Below are 22,292 nucleotides of genomic sequence, written 5' to 3'. Positions count from 1 at the left end.
TTCTTTTTTGCTGACTTTGATAATTAGTTCCCTTCAAGTATATCTAATGAAAAGCAATGAAATTGAAATCAGCATTGTTTTTCTTTTGTTTGCTGATTATAGTTGTTGAAATAAATTCTGACTCATGGAACGTTTTAACATATGTTATGGGAGTACACGAAAAAAAAACTTTATATCTTTTGTGGACAGAGAACATAAAATGTTATTAAGAAATTTTGTAAGTAAAACATTTGGACACAAAGAACATAAAATGTTATACAAACATGCAATCAATATATAAAAATTAAATTATTGATTTAGTTATTTAGTTTGGTTTTAGAAAATATATTTAGATAGGCATGTAACTACAAAAATAGATTTTTCTATCATAGGTTGAAAAGGGCACGATTATCTTTTTTTTCCTCCTTTTACTCTCATATAAATTAGAAATTTTAAAATGTTTAGCTTTCTGTTTGATGCATAATAAGGATAGCATTTATTCATTGTTTGGTGAATGATGAGTAATGCTTAAGGACAGTGTTTATTAATCAAACTGTTTCCTTAGGATATCATATTTTTTTAAAGGTTTAAACTCTCCCTTAGTCCTTATTTTTGTATGAAAATCTCAGTTCGATCCTCATTTTTTCATCTATCTTAATTGGATCATATTTTTTTGTAAAAATGAACACATTTTATCCTAACCGTTAACTGGTCTCAGACGGCGTTAAATTAAGGCCGCATGGTGTAGAGAGAATGTGTTGATGTGTGATGTGACATTATTTACTGGAGTGTTTTGATCAAATAAATAGTGGTGATATGACATTATTTATTTTTTTTATTTAATAATTTTAAAATCAAGTTTTATTTATTTTTTATTTACTTTGTAGAAGACTTTTTTTTTAAGTTTCACCACTTACAGTGGGTTAGAACACAGTTATTCTTCAGAATTAAATTAGTTTATTTTTAATTATTTATTTTATTTATTTGATAATTTTTATTTAATATTTTAATTTTCAAGTTTTACATAATATTTTAATATTATCTTTTTTTCTTTAAATATAAATACATAAATATTAATTTTTATAAAAAACTATTTAAAATAATTTTTTATTGTAATCATTAGATATATAATTTTATTACTTTGGAAAGTTAAAAATATAATATATATTAAATTTATTTAAATTTAAAAATAAAATAATTTTTAAAAAAATATAATAATTTTTTAAAAAATATAATAAACATATTTTAGTTTAAAAAGAAATGTTTTCTCTCAAATAGTCATCTAAAAATATTAAATAAATTATTATTTTTATATAATAATTTGATATAATATAACAATTTTGTATATTAATATTCAATTAAAATACACATATTTTTATAAAAAATTTAAAATTAAGAAACTAAATTTATAATAATTTAGTTTAAAATAATGACTAGTGAGCATGATTAAATTAGATTATTAATTAAATTAATATATTATCTTAATATAAAAAATTGAAGAGAAAATATGGTGATGTGACTTTAAGGATATTCACTTTAGAGATTTCAATACATTCTCTCTGCACGTAAATGAGGAACCCACATCAATCCATTCTCTCTGCACCACGTGACCTTAATTTAACGCCATTTGAGACCAGTTAACGGTTAGGGCAAAATGTGTTCATTTTTACAAAATATATGACCCAATTGAGACAGATGAAAAAAATAAAGACATAACTGAGATTTTCATACAAAAATGAAGACTAAAGGATAGTTTAAACCTTTTTCTAAATTTGCAATCATTCTGCAATTAGTACATTGTATATATATACTTTGAATTTCAGGATAATTTGTAATTAGATTACTTTAAAGTAGACAATTAAAATAATTGATTACATAAATCAAGGTAATTATGATAACTTATATATTCAACGAAATGTGAATAAAAAGAGCTTATTGTAAATAAAAACCAAGAGACTAAAAATAACTAAATTTAAACATGCAGAAAAGGAAAAAGTTGAGAGGCATTGTAAGAGAATATTCGCCACACTTCATCGTTCACTCGTGCCAGCAAGAAATTTCAATTCCCTCCATTTTTCCCCAAATTCGAATCCACAAACCCTGATTTACTTCAATCTAAAATCCATTCCCTTTCTATTTCTCTCTGTCGTTCTCAATTTCCCTTCTAATTTCCATGGCCAACTCCGAAGTGCCCTCATTTTCCCTAGGTCTCGACACGCCCCCGCATTCCCCATTCAATCCACCTCCTTCTCCGACCGCCCATGTCTCCGACTCCGAACTCGACACTCGAGCCGACCCGCCGCGCCCCCTTCTCAAACGCATCCGCCGCGGACCACCTTCGCCGTCCCTCGACGCCGACGTGGATGACGATATCGAGGAGTTCTCCTCGCAGGAAGATCCCGATCAAGGTAAGGTCAGCTAAAACCTTTTTTTTCTCTCTCCGCTTCTCAATTTTAAATAATATAATATACTCTTTTTCGTTCTAAATTGGTTATTTTTTGTTTTGCTGTAATATCTATCATCAGTTCATACGCTTCTATCGGCATCGAATCGTTCCGTGTGTAGCAGCTCAAAAATTTCGTTGAATGGTAGTAGAGTTTTCAGTTTAACCCCTCATCATTGTAGTAACTCTTCCAGAGATGGGAAAAGAAAGGAACATTCGGATGATGTTCCTGCTTCTTCTAGGTTAGAAACAGGGAAGAGTGGCTTGATGTTTCCCAAGTTAACGACTAGTCCTCTCCGTAGGTTTCAGTTAATTGATTCCGATGATTCCGACGTGGATGTTGGTGGTGGCGCCAATAATGTTAACCCTAACGACAATTTAAAACAAGATAAGAAATTATCTTTTGATGACAACAAAAATGTGGATCTTTGGAAGGATTTTTCGCCCCTAAAAAATGATTCTGTTCCTGAGTTTCGACTAATTGATTCCGATTCAGATGTTGATGTTGGCGGGGATAATAAAGTTTACTTTAACAATCATTTAGAAAAAAACAAGAAAGCATATTTTGATAAGAATAGAAACGATTCTCTATGGAAGGATTTTTCGCCAGTGAAGAATGTTTCTGTGCCAACACCAGCTTTTAATGAGCTGTGTGAAGAGTACTTTCGTTCTAACAAGTGCAAGGAAGTCCGGGGTGATGTGAATGAAAGTCACAATGAGAGGTATCCTGGGGTTAGTTCTAGCTGTCAAAGGAATCAACAACAATGGGAATCTGTGGACCTAGTTTATCCTGCTCATAAGTACTTTTTCCATGAGGATCCGAGAATTCAGCAGTTAGTTCACACTCGCTTTCGGAATTTCAATCCATTAGGTGCCATAAACAGAGTGAATCAGCAACCTAATACCTCACACATTGATTACATGTAAGTCATAGCTCGTGCTCGTTTTTAATTAATCACTGGTAGTGATTTAAAAAGACAATGGTTGTCGTTTTGTATTACATATTGTTTTTGGTGTATTTTTATTTTAGGGGACAATTTGGCAATGGAAGAGCTTCAAACACGCAGGGGGTTCAAAATGCTTGTGTAAACGGCTCAACAAGGGGGAAAAACACATCCAGTAATTTGGTATTTGAGGGATCTTTCAATACTTCTGAAGGCTGGGTGGATCCCAAAATTGTTTCTCCATTTAGCCATGGGGAATCTTCTAGAAAGAAAGCAACAAAGAGGAATAGCACTAAGAATAGTGTCTCAAAAGGTAAAGGTAACAAATCAAGCCCTGCAAACCAATCACGTGCTTCTGGGGATTGGGTGGAACCTAGGAGCTGTGCCAGTTCGCCAAAGGATGCTGGCAAAAGACGGGTCCAAGCAAGTGGTCAATCTGCCGGTCATTGGTATACATCTCCAGAAGGAAGAAAGGTATGCGAAAATGCTAAAAAATTAGTTTAATGATATTAAGCATTAACTGGTTAAATTTACTTACGATTCTCATGTTAGACAATAGTCATTAGAAGATGTGGGCTGTTATCTAGTGTTGTGTAAATTGAACTGCTAAGAGCTCATACATGATGTTACTGAAGATTTATATCTTGCTTTGCTGCATGATCTGATATGCATATTAGGTATCCCACCTAACCTATTTTGTCACATTGTATCATCTATCAGGACCTGATTCTTTTTTTCCTGCTGCAGGTGTATGTCAACAAAAGTGGGCAGGAGTTGACAGGCCGGAGTGCTTATGTACAATATCGGAAGGTGCGTCTACTTGCATACCATTCTGTGGTTGTTATCCTTTTGGTTATGGTAGCATTAAATGACTAAATGCCTTTGACACTTTCAGGAGAGTGGAACCGTATTCAATAAATCAAAAAAGAAAACAGGTTCCAAGACTACCAAAGCCAGGAAGAAGAGAAACTGAACACTTGAAGGCTAGACATTTATCCCTGGTCCACATACAGTCATTTACTTGCGGATCTTTTGATTAGCATTACCATATAGGTTCAATTCCTGTTTAAATGCCCGAACTTTCCTGTATCATGTTTTGGATGGGAACAAGGAAGATAGAGAAATCCAGTATGCAGCATCCCTTGAGGAAACTGATTAAGGGGGATTGTTGCTCAGTGAAAGTTTTGATGCTTAAAAATCCTTGCAAATTATATATATTGCGAGCCATGAATGTTTATGTACAGTACACACGAACCTAAGGTGGTCACGATGAAAGTGTAGCTTTGGATAATGATTCAATTGGGATCCAAAATAATGTTTCGGTTCACACTTGATTCACCACTTGGGTTTTTTTATTCTTTTGATCGAGCTTGTTGCATTGTTAATTATGCTTAATTTCTTTCCGGTATTTGTAAATGAAAGAATAATAAATGAACGATAGGAATGATAAGAGCAATTTTTTAGATTTTTTCCCCCTGTATCTTGATTATACGTGATGCTTCGCCTAATTTGTTTGGGTTTTCTGGTTTCTGTTTATCTATGTGGCTCCATTCGGAGCTATTTATCATATTGCATTTATATGAACAAATGTAAAGATAATTTTGGGTACAATCACATTCTTAAACTATGAACCTGAGATTGGCGTGCTGTATAGATTCTAAAACTGGGACTTTCCACTCCAAAATTCCTAGGAATTTAACTTCAAGAAATCTTGATAAGCGATCTAAATTTTATTAAAACGTAAACACCGCATTTCTGTACCACGTGTGCATTTTAAAAGAATATATAACCATTGTTTATAAACATTTACTCCATGGTACAGGATCAATTTGAAGACTAAGTTAAAATATCAAGATAAAATCATTGGATGCCTTCAGTAGGTGGGACAAAAAATAAAAAGATTTCCCTTTCAACTCCTGAAGCGGGGAACAAGTGTGAAGAATAAAAAATGTTCACATTTGTCAGAAGCCATTAGCCATAATATAATGTTATATCTTCATTTCATGGGGTATTTTGTTTGTCTGTACCCTCATCTCTTGGAATTGGAGAACCGTTGGATTTCAATACCTTTTGGCATACTCTGAAATCCATAAAAATATAACAGTCATTAGTTTTGAGATAAAATGAACGTATATAATGACAATTGGATTAAACTGGAGCAATTCAGCAATGCTTTGCTTCAGCAGGTGTATAATTTAGACCCAATTGAATTATCATATTACCCTACAATCATGAACATCTGAAAAGGAAAACGGAAAGGTAAAAAAGCCATACGAGTTTAATTCCTCTGTCTTGCTCTGGATATCAATTGATATTAATACTGGATCAGAGTTTTTAGGGTAAAGATCTTGTTGCTGCCTCATCTCTCTTAGCCACTGCTCTGCTTTATTGCACTCATTTATGACCTGAAAATAAAGTTGTCACACAAAACCTGATACTGAGGGCAACATCCCACAATTACATTCATTCATCTATTTATTATTGTACCAGTTCTTTATCTTGGGGTGGAAGAGAATCTGCTGACATTCGATACTCTACAATGCAGCTTAACAAGTCTCTTGTAGCTTGTGGTCTTGCTTCTCTGTCTTTGTATCGATACTCAATTGGATCCACCAGCTACAGAAGAAGACGAAGAATGTAAAAAAGTGTGGCGTGGCAAACATGTTTTGCAAAAGATTAGAGAAACAAAAGTAACCTGTTTTAGATCTTTTAGTTTTGCAGAATAAGCATCTACAGTTTCATCACCACCATCATCATAGAGCCATTCCTCGGTCTCTTTCAGGCCCCTAGATACGTCCTTCCTCTCATGTTCACTCGAAAAGCTCAGATATGTGCTGAAGATCTATTCATGCAATCAAATAAATTTAAAAACCAATTATTCAATAATGACTACACAACAACTTACTCATAAAATGTATCTGAATCTCACAAACCCGCCATGTCTACATATCACTGAGATATTCAATGTGTACCTTACTCCTTGTTTCATAAATATAAGACTCCAACAGATTCTTGTTGTCTTTGATTAGCTCAGTAGCTCTGTCCTGATCGGCTAACTGGAGTTCTTTTTCTTGAGCTTCCAATATCTCGGCCTTGGTCATTGCACCATAAATGTTTTCAGTCACTGGTACATGAAGCCTTCTGTTAGCTTTATCTTTTCTTGTACCATCAGCCTGTAACAAGGCATGATAGTAACTTTTATTTTCTCAAAACACCAACATGAATCATATCTGCAATCAAAACAATCTCAACAAGATAAAAATGTACAGATACAACACCACACACATCAAAAAAATGAATTGCAAGAGTCTGACAGATATGGTACAGAATTCAGCATCATAAATAAGCATATAATAAAATTTAGCAATATAATTTTGCACGTTTAAAGGGCAATTTGCTAATATCTTCGCATCTTCCACTTAAAAAAGGTGTGCAGGGAGAAAAGAGAACAGCACAAGAGAACGTACAGAATGACGAGAAGCTTCAAACTTCTTATTGATACTATCATCTGAGGCATTTTCCATTGTCTCAGAAACAGGTGCAATATTGACTGTTTCAGAATTTGAATGAGAATCGTCTGTTGTACCTGAATCATCCACACGATCCTCAACCAACTAAAAGACAAAAAAAAGTCCATCTGCTTAGAAAGATCTTTTGAAACTAATAATGCCATATGAAGAGATAAAAATAAGGTTTCTTACCGTAACTGATTCAATACCAATAATGCCATGCAAATTTAGTTGTACTTGAACTTCAATTATTGCCTTACTTGCATGGGATCCATGGAAAGGACCAATCTGAATAGAAGTGACAAACAAATGGATAAGTGTACATAAATAAGGTGCAGACATAAGCATACATAACACTTCATGATCACTGGCACAATGAATGGCAACATAGAACAATTTATCATAACTTGTTTGTCCTGTGATATTTAGATGTTTTCTATCATATAATAGACATAAGCAAATGTTAACCAATTGACATTGTAGATACTAAAGAAGTAAATATTGACATTTCTCTCCATTTGAGAAAATTGGAAAATAGATATGTGTACGGTGTTAGATCCACCATATCTGCTTCCCCTTCTCCTAAGACCACGATGATTTGTTCAAGCATGTGCACATCTACAGATTCTCATATTGCTATAACAATTGATACTTTTACAACAATGACTTTCTTTGAGAAAAGAACAAACCATGGTTGCTATGCTATTTACTAATGAACCCTTTCTCTCCTTGAATAAAGTGGGAGGTGTCTATTGATTGTCTCAAGATTCAGCAACAAAAAACAGTAGCCTTTTAGCACAAGATGGGGTTGGCTACATGGATCAAACAACGTCATAATGTCTTAACATAAATTCTGTCTATAAACAAACCGCATTTAAGTCTAAATCTTTCTCAATTTGGCAATATTGATTTTTTTCTTGGCCTTTTACCACTCAACATTCAATTTGGACAACAATGCAGATCTTGGATTTGACCCCCCTAAATTGAGGGAATACATTTTAAAGAACAAAGTGCATTTATAACCATTAATTAAATAATCAAACTGTTTAAATCATGATAATAAGATACAAGAACATGCATAACAAAGTTATTAAAGTCTCAATTGTCCAATCTGTAATCAAATAATTACAAATACATTTTCTCTTCTAACGTGTAATCTCCTCACTTTAAAGGATCCAAGTGTGCAGGTTTTAGTTGTTCAGTAAAATTTTTGGTGAAGCTCGAGTGCTACTTTCTAATCATAAACTGCCCCCAATTCCCTAAAGAGCTCCTCAATTTTTTATCTACTCTGCTTGAATCCCACGGTTTACATCCTCCTCAATTTCCTTGCCATTTTGTATGATGGGCCAAAACCAGGTAACTAATGGTATGGTATGGTCTCAAATTTAAACATCTTAGTTAGATTAGAAAGTCTATTACCAAACTTATATACCTTATACTCTATTTTACTTTTAGAAAAAAAAAGAAAAGAAAAAAACTAGTGGAGTGTCGATAGCAAGGTCCACTGTCCAAACGTCTCCAAACCATTGACTCAAGATTCTTCAAAGTAAATTTTCTCACTTGAAGCCTGTACCTAAACTGGACTAGACAGAGGACTTGGGCGGTTGCTCATTTGTGTATACAATAGCTTTATACATAAACGAGTCCCAGACTTGCAACTGAAAGGTAAAAGTTGCTGATTGTATAGTATATACTACTCCTTTTTTTTTTTCTGTAGAATTAAAAATACCAAACCAGTAAAATATAGAAGACAATAAGCTTGTAGAGACTATACCACATGCCTTACATGAAGCACACAACAGAAGAAGCAAGAACAGAGAGGGTAATAATTAACAAAGAAAAGTGAGGCAATATAGATAACATGGAATCATGGACAAGATGATCTAAACTCCTTCACAACATATTAAAATTGTAAAGCAGGCATACTGTGAAGCAACAAATTTTAGGATATGCCCCGGGTGGTAATTCATCTGGATTGGCATAGAATGCTTCCAAGTGGAGCAAATCACTGTACTCAAATGTGAGAATTTTAACACTTGGAATGGGTTGGCCTTTTGGGAAGAGTACACCACCATGCAATCCTGCACGAATTGCCTTTCCATCCGATGAAAGTCCAATGGAAAAAGGAATAGCATCCTGGACCTGAACAGACACAGGAAATTACATTAATAGACTAATAAAAGCAAATGCAAAATTCCGAAGAAAAATATATGAGAGAAATTAAAGTTAAATATATTTCTAAACAGATAGATAAAAGAGAAATGGACAATCTAAATACAGAAAATAAACCTAGAACCCAAGGTAGCAACTTAGTCCATTTAGTATTTGTTACATTTCGAACCTAACAATCTATACAGACACAATAACCCACTCTCCTACACATATACATATCGTGAAGACAGGATAAGGATCAGTGTTTTGTTTCAATATTCAAACCTCATATTCTTTGACAAGGAAAACAGGACTCAGCATTGCACACTGGAGAGCACAACCACGAGCTACACACTCACTTGCATTCAGTCTGCGGCTGAGCTCTCTCTTAAATAGAGAACTTAATATTCTAGTTATAGCTGGAATCCGTGAACCTGAACCAACTAACTCAACAGAACTAATCTTTTCTACCGTCAAGGCTGCATCAGCCAATGCTTTCTTGCAAGGAACAGAAATTCTCTCCAATAGTCCTGATGCCAGATTCTCAAATTCTTCCCTCTTGATGTATCCTTTAACATCTTTTTCATCCATCAAACACTCAACGCTAAGATCAGCCTCTAGATTTGCACTCAAAATCTTCTTCAACTTCTCACATGCCACATGCAGCCTCCTACATGCCCTGTCGTTAGAATACACTTCAATATTGTACTGTTCTTTAAATTTTGCTGCAAAATGACTAAACAGAACCTCGTCAAAGTCTCTCCCCCCTAAGCTCATGTCATAAGCATGTGAGAGTATCTTCATTTGACCAGCCTGAAATGCTGCAATACAGACCTGAGTATCACAATGGCCTATGTCAACAAATGCAATATAAACAGGAGCTTCACTACCAAAATCTGATTTGTAAACTCCATAACTAAGAGCAGTTGCAGTGCAATCATGGATCAACCTCAGAGGCTTCAATCCAACAATTTCTGCTGCGTTGAGATAAGCTTGTCTCTGCAAGATGGTGAAGTATGATGGAATCCCAATAACACAGTCAGAAACCGTGGTCCCAAATTTTTTTTCTGCTATGACCTTCAAGTGCGCAAAGAGCATTGCTACTATTTGAACCGGGGTAAACGCATGACTCTCCTTTGAGTATTCCAAGTGTATCAGAATGCCGCCATCCACACTTTCCGAAGTTTCAACAGGGAGCATTTTCAACTCATTTTGAACATCAGGGTCTGCAAATCTCCTGCCTATTAGTCTCTTCACTTGAGATATTGCGGACTTGGGGTGCATCATGGCAGAAGCAGCACCTGCTGACCCTAAAAACCTTTGCTTCTCTCCAAAGCAAACCACAGAAGGGGTTTCACGTTCGGATTCATCATTCAATAAAACATCAACCCCTCCTTGCTTCACTGCAGCAATCACACAATTCTCATTTCCAATATCAATCCCCACTCCGCTCATCTCAATTCACTGTGTCCTTGTCCCAAACAACTAATTCCAGCCAATTTACCCTTTCTACTTCAACAACGTCCGCCGAAAAGACAAAAACTTCACACAAAGCTGGCCCACAAATACAAGCATAACATTTCGCACAGGGCTGTTACTACAAAAAAGAAGGTTTGGAAACACACTCATCAAAATAGAAACTTTATTCGTATATCATGGAGAAGTATGAAACCCAATTACATTGTGTAACAAGAAATGCTCTGAATAAAACAAAAAATGATGAAACCCAAGAAATGCTTTCAATGTAACAAGGAAGTCCCAGAAAAAAAGAAAAAAATATGAGATACGTCAATGTGAATAGTGAGAGAAAATGGAGAAAAAGCTGTTTTGGGAAAGGGTTTGCAGAGAGATGAATGGTGGAATGCAGAAGCAGTTGGTGAGTGCATAACTAGTTTGTGATAGCAGAGAGAAAATCTCCCCTTCATTCGCTGAAGCCATAATACTTATCAATTTATCATCAAATAAACAAATTTATTTGACAATAATCAACTTATTCTGGACAAATATGTAAGTTTATTAGGTAAAAAAAAGACAAAAAATTAAAAACTCTCAAATATTAGGTAAAAATTGTAATAACACAGGTGTTTAAATAAATTTTTATCTATTCATTTTCTGTATATTCTTAATAAATAATAATATGTTTTCGTTCTTGATAAAAAAAATATTGCTTTGGGTCTCCATTTTTTTATATGCATTAAGACAAACGTCAATATCCAAATATATTGGAATGTGATTTCTTTTTCTTTTCTTTTGTCCGTATTAATTTTATTTAATTTCTTCTTCCTTCCGAATGTTTTATTCCTTTTTTTTTTTCATTTTCAATAAAAAATTATTTTTTCTGTCATTCACATATTTCACTGATTGTTTGTTTATTCAGTGCCTTCCGTCACTAAAATAATATGTATATTTTAAAATTATTTTATTTAAAATGAAAAAAAAATCAATCAAATAAACAGTGTAAAATTAATTTCAAAAATGATTTCTTTTATTTATTTTCTCCTATTTTATCTCTTTCCAAAGTGATTTGGTCTCAGTCATTGCATATTAAATTTAAATATCTTAATTAATATTTCAAATTCAAACAAAATAGCGAAAACATAAACAAATGAACATATATTAAATTTTAAATTAATAAACTAATAAAATCTAATAGAGAATCCAAATTTGAAATTCACAATGATAAGAAAATGTTACATAGTGTGATGCTTGCATTCTTGAACAATATAAAAGTTTCACCAAATGATCAAAAGGTAAACATTGATATTCATATATCAGTTAAGAGCACGAGAATAAATTAGACATGGAAGCTAAGCTTTTTGCAAGGATTTTAGGTATTTCATTTGTTAGAACCAATTTATGCATATTGCAGTTAACAAGAGCTCCCTTTTGGAAGATATGCTTCAGCTTAAAATTGATTCTGATTCTGATTCTTCTGAGTCTACAACTTTTCAAGGCAGAGGCTTCTGAGTCACAGGAAGGTGTTCAGCATACATGTTGTGTATCATTGTAACATAGTCATCAATCTTATCAACCTTCCAATTTTCAGTACTAATAGGTGGAAGATACTTCACAGTCAGAGGTGTTGGTCTAACATGCAAACTGCCTTTTCTCCATGCTAGATGAGTACCTGTCAGAACCATTGGAACTATTGGAAGACGCGATTGCAGTGCTAAATGAACAAAACCCTGCATCACAAGTCAATCAATAATGGATTCTCAACCATAACCAAAATTATTGTAGCATATGAACAAGGCTAATTTCATGTATTCTGCTCATTTTGCAAGTGATGATATTTATGATCTGTATCTGTTAGGAATCTAGCTATGACTATAAGTCTAAGTGTTATATTGAATAGAAATGAAAAAATTAAACACTACACAGAAAAAAAGACAAAAAGAACAGACAAATTCATTGTTTTAAGGTGATAAAATCCCACTAATTCATTGTTTTAAGGTGATAAAATCATTGTTTTAAAGTTTTGGATTGGAATTAGTGTCAATCATTTATGTTAATTAGTCAAACTTATAATTATGTTTCATGTCGACCAGAGACAAAATTAAGACTAATTTATAATTTATAAGTTTGTAGGGTTGAGTTAAACTTAAACTTCACTTTTTAACTTCTTAAGATTATAAATTATAGAATGCTAAGAAAATGGGACTAGATAAATATACCTTTTTGAAAGGAAGTAGTCGTCCATTCTTAGACCTGGTACCCTCTGGGAAAATGATCAACGACAGATTGTTCTTCAAAACTGCACGAGCTGCCTGAACATTACAACCAGAAGTTAAAACATTATACAAAAATGAGGTAGTAGATGCTGCAAGAACAAGGTTACAAGGTTATATACCTCTTTCATGGACTCAATAGCTGCAGTTGGGTTGGATCGATCTATACGAAGATGGTTAGCCAAAACATAAAGTTGCCCAAATAAAGGATACCATATTATCTGCATAGTTTCTAAATATTTGAATGCACTTTTTACTAGAAAATTTAATGTAAATAGTTGCTAGAAAATATATGATAATGACACATTGAATATTTCAAGCATTCAAGTAGATAGAAGATGCACACAAAAATCCATTTCCAAAGTTTTTCTTTTACATTTTGAGCATTAGAACAAACCTCTTTCTTAGCAATGCCAACAGTGCCTGTAGGAGTTAACCACATTATAAGAAATATGTCTATTGGAGACGCATGATTACTGATGTAAATGGCTCTCTCGTTAGAGTATTCAGCACCTTCAATTTCTATAGGATTACCAAGAATCCACATCTGCATAATGCTTGAGATATCAGTCATAACATGTAAAACTTCCCAAAAAGTTTCAAAACTTGTACCTATGCTACTAAAACAAGGAAAATATCTCAGCCATTCACTCCAAAATTGTGCTGAACTACATATTAAAGGTAGCTTACCAGAATTCTACCAGTCACATGTCCATAAATGTTTCCTTGTCTGATCCTCTCATAGGGCCATGGTATAAGCACAACCATGATAATTGCCCATACGAATGTCGTGACCATCATAGACACAAAACATGTAACAATTCTGATCCAAGATATGGTTGCAGAAACCCACCCATCATCCTTCCTTGTTGTTTCTCCCAGTCCATCTTTCACTGCAACTTTTGGAGTTTCTTCCACACTTTGGCTAGATCTTGTATTCAACAAGCTCTCAAACCTTCTATGCCTTAAAAGGACACCACCTTCAGTATTCACCATGACAGAATCTGTGAGCACTACACGCTAACAGAGGCCACCTGAAAAAACCAAAACCAAAAGCAGAATAATTCGTATGTTATCACTTAAATGTGCATTGAGGAATCCCATGAACAAAAACCAATACTAATATCTTGCATAGAACATTACCAAATACCTTTCTCCCAGTTCAACTGAAGGATCAATCACAAGGGTCGGTGGTCAATTAAAAAGAGAGTGGAATTTTTCAAGAACAAAATACACCAGCAACTGATAAAATTCAGTTTTTTTTTTCAAGAAAACTGAATGGATAAAACCCAGAACTCCCATTTTCCGTCAGTTAACGAAAATGGTGAAAAGTTTCAAACTTTAAAATGAACACTGAAGATGGTGGGGGTTTCTTCTACTATATTTCGAAGGAATTTTATACTATTTTATACCATTAGTCTTTTTATTTATCAGTCTGACAGCAATTGCTTGAAGAAGACCCAGCAAAGAAGCACTTGTGAGTTTTAGCTCCTGAGAAAGCTGAAATGAAGGAAAATGGAAGAAGTCAAATTCCAAGAGGACGATTGCTGAGAAAAAGAGAAAAAGCAAAGCCACACATACAAAGGTAGAGAGTGAAGACAAGAAGAAAAAGAAATGTATGGTAACGCTTATGAACAAGAAGAGGAAGAAAACAGAGGCTATATAGAAGTTGTGCCTCAAAACTAAGATAAGATGAAAACATTGGAATTGAAATGAAAGTTCTTATTAGCAAAGCAGGGACACAATGTTACACGTGACATCTGGCTTCTGGCTATTGTCTTCCTCTAAAGTATTCTATTCTATAGAATTTAATAAGAACTATGATCAAAATAATAAATTTAATAAGAGAAAATATAAGAAATACTTTTTATGGAATAAAATTAATTTATTTTATTTTCTAAAAATATTTCTTGATACAGACATAATGATGAGTTAAAAAAAGTGCTTTGATTGATGATTTGGGCAGATTATATTTTGACTTTTGTAGTAGTTTGGAGTGAGATTTAGCAACACGTGGGAAGTGATGTGTGGTTAGGTGCATTTAGCCACATGTGGTTCAACATCACACCTCACCTCACCATACACTTTCTACGTCTTTCAAGATTATTCACACATTTGCATCACTTTTTTTTTTTTAATTTAAAAACATTGATATAATAATTTTGGTAAATTTTTACTACATCATCCTTTCCCTATGTCTTATCTTCCATATAATTTTACTGTCAATTGTACTTCTATTTTTTAACTATTTCGCTTTTATGATTTTAGAAAAATAGATACATATCCTTTATTTTAATATTTTAATAATTAAGTAATAAATATATAAAAACTCACGAAAATAATAAAGTAATAAAATATTTATAACTTTATAAAGAAAATCGTTTCTCATAACTATTTAATAATTACTTTTTAGTATATATATATATATATATATATATTGAGATTCACATTAACTAAAATAAAATTAATTTATAATATATATATATATATATATATATATATATATATATATATAAAAGTGTAAATCTTATTTACTTTTTAACATCTTTAACAAATATTAAAATATGAATTAGAATTTATCCTAAGAATTTTGTTATCTATTATGAAATTGTGATGAGATTTCTTATTAATTATTATTAATTATTAGTGTTACTTTCGATATATATATTATTTTATAGGTTTCAGTTCATTTTAAAGTAGATTCCTTTAACATTATTGGTAATTTTATCCTTAACTTAATATAAATTGTTTTATTATTTTAAATTTTGCAGTTAATTTTATAAAATTAATAATATACTTTTATTTATACTAATAATAATAATAAAATAAAAGTAAACATACATATATATTTTCACTAATATAATAAAATAAAATAATTAGAAGATTAAAATTACATTAAGTTTTAATGGAGGGGATAAATAAGGAAAAAATTGCAAATTCAAAATTGGGAAGATGTTATTATTTAAAAAAAAATGGGTAGGCCTTTAGTCGGGCCAGCCCAATTTTTCATGAATTGGGGAAGGTATTTAGCCGCCAAATCTTATATATATATATATATCTCTCTCTCTCTCTCTAAATAACACATACTAAACCTAAACTTACAGCATCCTTCTTCGTCTTCTTCTTCTTCCTCCTCAAGCTTGAGCAATGAGAAGACCAAAATCGAAGGAGTTTCGGAAGCAACAGAGACTCTCAGAGCAGGAAGAGATAAACCTGTTGAATTCATGGATCCAGTTTCAGCCACCGGACTCCGGCTCCAACCCAATGTCGCTCCCACCACTGCCCAAAAACTCCTCCGTTGGTCTCCTCGAAGGCAACACCTACTCGCGCTACGCTGGCGCGTCCCGCTTTGATCAATTCCCGCTTTCCAAGAAAACAAAGGACGCCCTGCGGGAAGCCAAGTTCGTTGTCACAACCGACATCCAGAGGGCTGCTCTACCCCACGCGCTCTGTGGCCGAGATATCCTCGGCGCCGCCAAAACTGGGTCCGGTAAAACCCTCACTTTCATTATCCCTGTAAGTGCTTCATTTTGTCTCCACTCACTTTGGATTACGTTTCCTTTTATGTTTTTTGTCTAATTCAACTTATTGTGATAATAATATAATAATGGTATTTGTTAAAAAGTAGGCGTGAAATTGCAACAACTCCTTTTGTTTTTTCTAATAGTGATGAGATAATGAGATAGAAAAAATAAAATAAAAGGGTTCTGCGCAATCTCATGAAATACTGGGGTGTCGGTGTGATTTACTCTCGGACTTATGGTTAGTTGTTTATGGTGGATTATGAATGATAGGTGTTGGAGAAGTTGTATAGAGAGAGGTGGGGACCTGAAGATGGCGTTGGCAGCATCATCATATCGCCTACAAGGGAATTGGCTGGTCAGATATTTGATGTGTTGAAGGATGTTGGAAAACACCATAACTTTAGTGCTGGCCTTCTCATTGGTGGTCGAAAGGATGTTGACATGGAGAAAGAACGTGTTAATGAGCTCAATATATTGATCTGCACACCTGGTAGACTGCTACAACACATGGATGAAACTCCCAATTTTGATTGTTCACAAATGCAGGTCAGTATAGCCTTTTTCTCTCCCTTATATGGTGTACATTAATCCAAATTGGACTTTGAAATTAGATTATAATTCAGACATTTTTTCTTACTATACACTCTGCTACCGTGTGTGTTTTAAATATAGCACTTTGGTCTGCTAGCTGCCTTCGTTGATTACCGCAAGAAAAATTTTGGTAGACACTACACTAGGATGTAGGTCATTTAGCAACCATGCTTGAAGTGGAGTATGCTTGGAAGAATTTATTTGTAACTTATTTGAGCTTTATTTTATGACAAATTTTTGTCCAAGCGTTATGAGAGAGTTTATGAAAATATCTTATGATTGTCGTCTTATTAGTGAGCTTTCTAGAATAACTTATGAAAACAGTTTATGACAAAATAGTTTAACATGGATTCCTCCTGAATTATAGAAACAACATGTGAAAGTACTTATTTAATGATGATTGAATGGTCTTCCTGGTATAGGTTTTGGTGCTAGACGAGGCTGATCGCATTCTAGACAGTGGGTTCAAAAGGGAACTAAATGCAATCATTTCTCAACTACCAAAGCGAAGACAAACCTTGCTTTTCTCTGCAACTCAAACAAAGTCAATTCAAGATCTTGCCAGACTAAGTTTGAAGGATCCAGAGTATCTGAGTGTGCATGAAGAATCAGTGACAGCCACTCCTTCTCTGTTGAAGCAAATTGTGATGATTGTTCCCCTTGAACAAAAGTTAGATATGCTGTGGAGTTTCATAAAATCTCATCTACAGTCAAAAATACTTGTCTTTCTTTCAAGCTGTAAACAGGTAGCTCCTCTTTTCTTTCCTGTTAAAGAAGTTCCTTTTCCTGAAGGGAATCATGTTGTAAGCTTCTATTACAATTTTACTGTCATGCCACCTGAAAAGTGCTCCGTTGATGATTAACCAAATGCATGGCTACTAGCTTGTCATCCTTTCCAAGAATATTATGTAGTTTGAGGGAATGAGATATTGCAATTTGTTTAATCATTGAAACGGAAAGTTAACTGGTTAGTTTCATACTCAGTAGCTTAGTAAACATTTTCATTATTGCATGTGTAACTGCAAAGGATGTTGTCAACATTCATGGAGCTTCTTTATGGTTTCCTTTGTTCTAATCATGGTTATTGTAGTGAGAAAGTTTTTAAATGCCTTTGTGCTCATAAGATTTCAAATGGAAACTGGGGGGAATTCTATGTTTAAAAAGGAGTTTTGTTGATCTCTGGATTCGATTGATTCAATTTTGTATTTTTTGGGTGCAAAATTCTTGAGATTGACCATCTACCATAATGTTGTCATCCCTTATTAATAGGTAAAATTTGTCTTTGAAGCATTTAAGAAACTGCACCCTGGCATTCCATTGAAGTGCCTTCATGGGAGGATGAAACAGGAAAGAAGAATGGCAATATATTCTGAGTTTTGTGAGAAGCGCTCAGTTCTCTTCTCAACTGATGTGGCCGCAAGAGGCCTTGATTTTAATAAGGCAGTTGACTGGGTTGTTCAGGTGAGTCTCATTCTTGTGTTTTCTGTCTTGTAGCAAGTCTTATGGTCTAAGTATTGATTCTCTCTTGCATTTGTAGGTTGATTGTCCTGAAAATGTAGCTTCTTACATACATAGAGTTGGTCGCACAGCTCGATATAAATCTGGTGGAAAGTCGGTTTTATTTCTGTTGCCTTCTGAAATGCAAATGCTTGAAAAGTTAAAAGCAGCAAAGGTTCCAGTGCATTTTACTAAGGTAAGTTTTCCCTGAAAGTTATTAGTAGACGTGCAATTTCAATCTTCATTTTAACATCAGATTTTCAGTTTTATATCTGGCTCTGTTCCGTCTTTTGCTGTTTCTGACATCTTATTTTCATGCTTTTGTAATTGTTGATTATTCAGCCAAGGCAAGAACGACTGCAACCAGTTTCTACTCTGTTGGCGTCTTTACTGGTTAAATATCCAGACCTGCAGCATCGGGCTCAGAGGGCGTTCATCACATATTTGAGATCCATCCATATACAAAAGGATAAAGACATATTTGATGTTATGAAACTGCCTATTAACGAGTATTCGGCGTCATTAGGTTTACCAATGACTCCAAAAATCCGTTTTCTTAACCAGAAAATTAAATCTAAAGCTGCGTCAACAAAATCAATTTTAGTTGAACCAGAAGATTCAAGTGAGAAAAATGTCTTGGAGGTTTCTAGAAACAAGATAGACACAGATCCTTTCAAGGATGAAGAAATCGAAAATGATCTTTTTCAGTTAGCAGATCCTGCAAATGAAGACAAAGTGAAGTCATCTGAAATTGAAGAAATAATGTATGTTTATGTGTTTTCAGTGGTAGGGATAAAAAATTTAGATTACATTCTGATAATTCTGCGTTGGTTTCCTTTTATATGGTTATTGAAGGGGCTGGACCTTCTTGTTTTGAACTGCTGAGGCAGAATGACCTTTAAATAAAAAATCCTATGATGGCTAATAAAAAGTTCAAACTTATTGTTGGACATAAAATTCCATTTGTCATGTTTCTTGGTGAGAGCCATTTATGTGGAGCTTCAAATTTATTGTTTTTATCAATTTTGTTATTTCTTGTGCAGACCAGCAACTCGTGTATTGAAGAAAAAGAAGCTCAAGATTAATGTACATAGGCCAGTGGGGACCAGGGTTGTCTTTGATGATGAAGGCAACACACTTCCCCCGCTAGCCAGGATAGCTGACACACAAAGTGGCAAAGAAGCGTTGCTGCTTGACCCAGGTATATCCCTTCTAAGTTCTAAATCTTAGTAATAATTTTACATGGTGAAATTGCTACTCTTACATGTGTAAGACTTTCATTGAAGCCAGCTAGGACCTCAAATTCTCAATGCATGGTTTTCAATTTTTTTTAAATCAGGAAATATACGATTCAACTACTCGTTTATCAATTAGAAAATTATTTTGTATTTTCTGAATTATTCTTGAATTCAAGAATCTGACCTTGGTACGATCTTGCCATACTTTATAGCATTGAAATAGTTAACTAAAATGTGTGTTCTTGGATTTTTGACACATCTGTCTTTATGTCATCATACAGAACAAAAAGCTGAATACTATAGAAGGATGCGCGATGATTTGAAGAAGGCTGACAAGGAAGACAAGCTTATAGAGCGTCAGCGGCTTAGGGAAAAAAGAATAAAGCAGAAGATGAAATGGAAAGCTGGGAATGAGGAAGAGGAGGACCAAGATGATAATTCTGGGTCAGAAAGAGACGAAACTGTTAATAGACGGCATAAAAAGAATAAAGTATACTTTGATAGTGACAGTGATGAGGGTGAAAGAAATGAAATCGCAGGGAATTCACCTACAAGTTCGAGTGCGGTTACTTTGGAGGAGCAAGAAGCTCTGGCTTTGAAATTATTAAATTCTATGCACTCATAGGATGTGCAGAATATAAACAGGTGAAAAATAGATCAAATTTTGGAACTTTATAGAAGAGCTTTCAGGAACAATGAAATTTTGCGGCCAGTTCAATTTTTTTTGGCATGAAAACATAATGATGTCATCCTTGTGTGTGCTTATCAATTTTGTTTTTTGGAATGAAAACATAACGATGTCATCCGTGTGTGTGCTTATCGTTGTTATAAGTATCTTCTTTCAAACATTTTGTTGGGAAAATAAAATATTTTATCGCAATTACTGTTTTCATTATATATTTAATTATTAATCTCATGAATTTTTAAAATTGGTGGGATTTTGAATTAAAAACAACCATGAAATATATAAAAATAAATTAGTGATGTGAAATTTATAAATAAACATGATTTTAAAGTATAAATGATTTGATAGGCAGATAGGATTTAAAAGACGATGCAAGAAATTAATGAAGTTTAGTATATACAAGAAGAAATTAGAAAGAGAGTCCTTCTCGGAATAACCTTCAGATTAATAAAAACTAAAACTTAATTAAATTTTCATAGATTGATGCATTTGAGTATCTTTAATTAAATTTATATTATATTTTTTAATTCATTTAATTATTTTATTAATCATAAAATTTCATTTATTTTACTAATCATAAAATTTCATTTATTTTACTAAATGGAGATAAATAAGAAAAAAAATGATAAAATAATAATTATGCCATCCAATTAATAAAAAATTAAATGGTAGAATTTAATTAAAAATTATACTTTTTTGAGTATTTAATAAATAAAATAAAATAATAAAAATTTAATTAAAAATATTAAAATTATAATAGATTCCGAAGTCTAAAATAAATCCTTTTTAAAAACAGATATATAGTTAAGTTTGTTGATACATGACATGTGAATACTATGATGTACCATTTTCTTAGTGTGGGAATTTATAGAGAGGAAAAGGATAAATGGGTCCAATTCCATTTTCATGTTCTTTAAGGTCCCAACAGCGGTTCCAAGAAGCTATGTATCTGGTTCCAGTGGCAATATCCGGTTCCACCTTCATGCGTAGTCATAACCATTAGCGTAGCCGGTTCCACCTTCATGCGTAGTCATAACCATTAGCGTAGCCGGTTCCAGTATGAATTGCATCCGGTTCCAACGAGTGACAATCTTAGAGTTCTCTTTGCTTGACGCAACTACGACTTCCATGGATACATCTTCAATCTTCAATGTTTTCCATGGTTCATGTAGCAGGGACTTCCACGGGTCATGTAGCGAGAAGTAGGGGGAGACGAAGCTTTTAATGGCAACACATTCTTCTAATTGTATGTTACAGGTTTTAGGAAGAGGAAGCGTGGTGTACGTGGACATGGCTATGAAGGTTTTGCATCTGTGGTGGAGATCTGTTGGAGAGGCTGACGAGTTGGTTGTGTTGGATCTTACTTGTAGAGGCAGATTCACTGGTTATGTTGGTGTAGGTGTGAAGGTTGATCTTTGAACAAGTTGATCTCTGTTGCAGTTGTGAAGTTGGTGTGTGGACGAGATCCATCTGTGGTTGTTGTTGGAGGTATTTCTTTGAAGTTTTAGTGGGTTATTGTGTGGTGGTGGGTGTTTTTTTGCCAATGAGGGTGGATTTTATGATTGCTTGCTATATATTTGGCCGGTGCTCGTAGCTTCCTTACTGCGTTCTTGGAGCATTTATTGTATATTGGAAGTTATTTCGTGGTAGATCTGTCGTGGTTCTCGTTATTTTCCTTCCCTGGTGCTTTGTTGGAGCATCTATACTCTATTAGTGGTTCTTTGAGTTTTGGGTGGTAGCTCTTTCAAAATATCTTCCTTGTTGGCTATATAATTTCATAAGTCTTCAACAGGTACGTGTAATATTATGGCTGTTCAATTACTATTACTATAAGTGTGCATTATTTTGATAGTATTTGTATGTTGAATGTATTGTGCATATAGTTGTTAATTAGAAGTTTATATGAAGTTCTTAAAATTATTTTGTTAGTATAATGTATTCTGCATATATATAATTCAAATTTTGTCCTTGTTTTCTTTTAAGTTATTGCTGCATTATTAGTG

At 33.7% G+C, this 22,292-nt stretch overlaps 4 protein-coding genes across 8 annotated transcripts; 2 read left to right on the top strand and 2 right to left on the bottom strand.

The window, feature by feature from the left end:
• The first annotated feature begins 1,973 nt into the window (after positions 1-1,973).
• LOC108337132 (uncharacterized) lies at positions 1,974-4,838 on the top strand. Its single transcript, XM_017573589.1, has 5 exons — positions 1,974-2,387; positions 2,505-3,345; positions 3,453-3,840; positions 4,114-4,176; positions 4,262-4,838. Exons 1-5 carry the CDS (start codon positions 2,153-2,155, stop codon positions 4,337-4,339), a joined length of 1,605 nt encoding a protein of 534 aa, XP_017429078.1. The 5' UTR covers positions 1,974-2,152; the 3' UTR covers positions 4,340-4,838.
• Positions 4,839-5,183: 345 nt separating this feature from the next.
• Positions 5,184-10,979, bottom strand: LOC108336306 (heat shock 70 kDa protein 16). The gene is made up of 9 exons (XM_017572714.2): positions 9,312-10,979; positions 8,802-9,017; positions 7,068-7,163; positions 6,834-6,980; positions 6,339-6,539; positions 6,062-6,208; positions 5,854-5,982; positions 5,641-5,771; positions 5,184-5,446 (listed from the first exon to the last, which is right to left on the bottom strand). The coding sequence occupies exons 1-9, from the start codon at positions 10,479-10,481 to the stop codon at positions 5,368-5,370; spliced, it is 2,316 nt and encodes a 771-aa protein (XP_017428203.1). The 5' UTR covers positions 10,482-10,979; the 3' UTR covers positions 5,184-5,367.
• A 787-nt stretch (positions 10,980-11,766) lies between these two features.
• Positions 11,767-14,467, bottom strand: LOC108337499 (1-acyl-sn-glycerol-3-phosphate acyltransferase). Of its 5 annotated transcripts, none has more exons than XM_017574036.2 (8): positions 14,336-14,467; positions 14,167-14,254; positions 13,898-13,920; positions 13,445-13,788; positions 13,152-13,301; positions 12,877-12,975; positions 12,701-12,793; positions 11,767-12,211 (listed from the first exon to the last, which is right to left on the bottom strand). In XM_017574036.2, the coding sequence occupies exons 4-8, from the start codon at positions 13,748-13,750 to the stop codon at positions 11,975-11,977; spliced, it is 885 nt and encodes a 294-aa protein (XP_017429525.1). In that variant the 5' UTR covers positions 13,751-13,788; positions 13,898-13,920; positions 14,167-14,254; positions 14,336-14,467; the 3' UTR covers positions 11,767-11,974. The 5 variants fall into 5 exon arrangements, with proteins under 5 accessions (XP_017429525.1, XP_017429526.1, XP_017429522.1 ...); XM_017574037.2 differs by having other exon boundaries at positions 13,905-13,920; XM_017574033.2 differs by having other exon boundaries at positions 13,905-14,254.
• Positions 14,468-15,822: 1,355 nt separating this feature from the next.
• Positions 15,823-20,353, top strand: LOC108338730 (DEAD-box ATP-dependent RNA helicase 32). Its single transcript, XM_017575792.2, has 8 exons — positions 15,823-16,270; positions 16,549-16,824; positions 17,292-17,615; positions 18,139-18,330; positions 18,407-18,562; positions 18,709-19,130; positions 19,410-19,567; positions 19,886-20,353. Exons 1-8 carry the CDS (start codon positions 15,902-15,904, stop codon positions 20,227-20,229), a joined length of 2,241 nt encoding a protein of 746 aa, XP_017431281.1. The 5' UTR covers positions 15,823-15,901; the 3' UTR covers positions 20,230-20,353.
• The last annotated feature ends 1,939 nt before the right edge of the window (positions 20,354-22,292 follow it).

The sequence above is a fragment of the Vigna angularis genome, chromosome 7 (genome assembly GCF_016808095.1).
Source record: "Vigna angularis cultivar LongXiaoDou No.4 chromosome 7, ASM1680809v1, whole genome shotgun sequence".
NCBI lineage: Eukaryota > Viridiplantae > Streptophyta > Magnoliopsida > Fabales > Fabaceae > Vigna > Vigna angularis.
This window is presented reverse-complemented; position numbering and strand designations above follow the sequence as displayed.

Excerpts from the sequence above, each read along its gene's own strand:
- LOC108337132 (XM_017573589.1), top strand. The coding sequence starts at position 2,153 with ATGGCCAACTCCGAAGTGCCCTCATTTTCCCTAGGTCTCGACACGCCC. Across the intron at positions 2,388-2,504 it reads GCAGGAAGATCCCGATCAAG|TTCATACGCTTCTATCGGCA; the intron begins GTAAGGTCAGCT and ends ATCTATCATCAG. Across the intron at positions 4,177-4,261 it reads CTTATGTACAATATCGGAAG|GAGAGTGGAACCGTATTCAA; the intron begins GTGCGTCTACTT and ends TGACACTTTCAG.
- LOC108336306 (XM_017572714.2), bottom strand. The coding sequence starts at position 10,481 with ATGAGCGGAGTGGGGATTGATATTGGAAATGAGAATTGTGTGATTGCT. Across the intron at positions 9,018-9,311 it reads TCCTTGTCAAAGAATATGAG|GTCCAGGATGCTATTCCTTT; the intron begins GTTTGAATATTG and ends GTGTCTGTTCAG. Across the intron at positions 7,164-8,801 it reads CTAAAATTTGTTGCTTCACA|ATTGGTCCTTTCCATGGATC; the intron begins GTATGCCTGCTT and ends ACTTCTATTCAG.
- LOC108337499 (XM_017574033.2), bottom strand. The coding sequence starts at position 13,750 with ATGGTGAATACTGAAGGTGGTGTCCTTTTAAGGCATAGAAGGTTTGAG. Across the intron at positions 12,976-13,151 it reads TTGGCATTGCTAAGAAAGAG|ATAATATGGTATCCTTTATT; the intron begins GTTTGTTCTAAT and ends GAAACTATGCAG. Across the intron at positions 12,794-12,876 it reads CTATTGAGTCCATGAAAGAG|GCAGCTCGTGCAGTTTTGAA; the intron begins GTATATAACCTT and ends TGTAATGTTCAG.
- LOC108338730 (XM_017575792.2), top strand. The coding sequence starts at position 15,902 with ATGAGAAGACCAAAATCGAAGGAGTTTCGGAAGCAACAGAGACTCTCA. Across the intron at positions 16,825-17,291 it reads TTGATTGTTCACAAATGCAG|GTTTTGGTGCTAGACGAGGC; the intron begins GTCAGTATAGCC and ends TTCCTGGTATAG. Across the intron at positions 18,331-18,406 it reads CAGTTGACTGGGTTGTTCAG|GTTGATTGTCCTGAAAATGT; the intron begins GTGAGTCTCATT and ends TTGCATTTGTAG.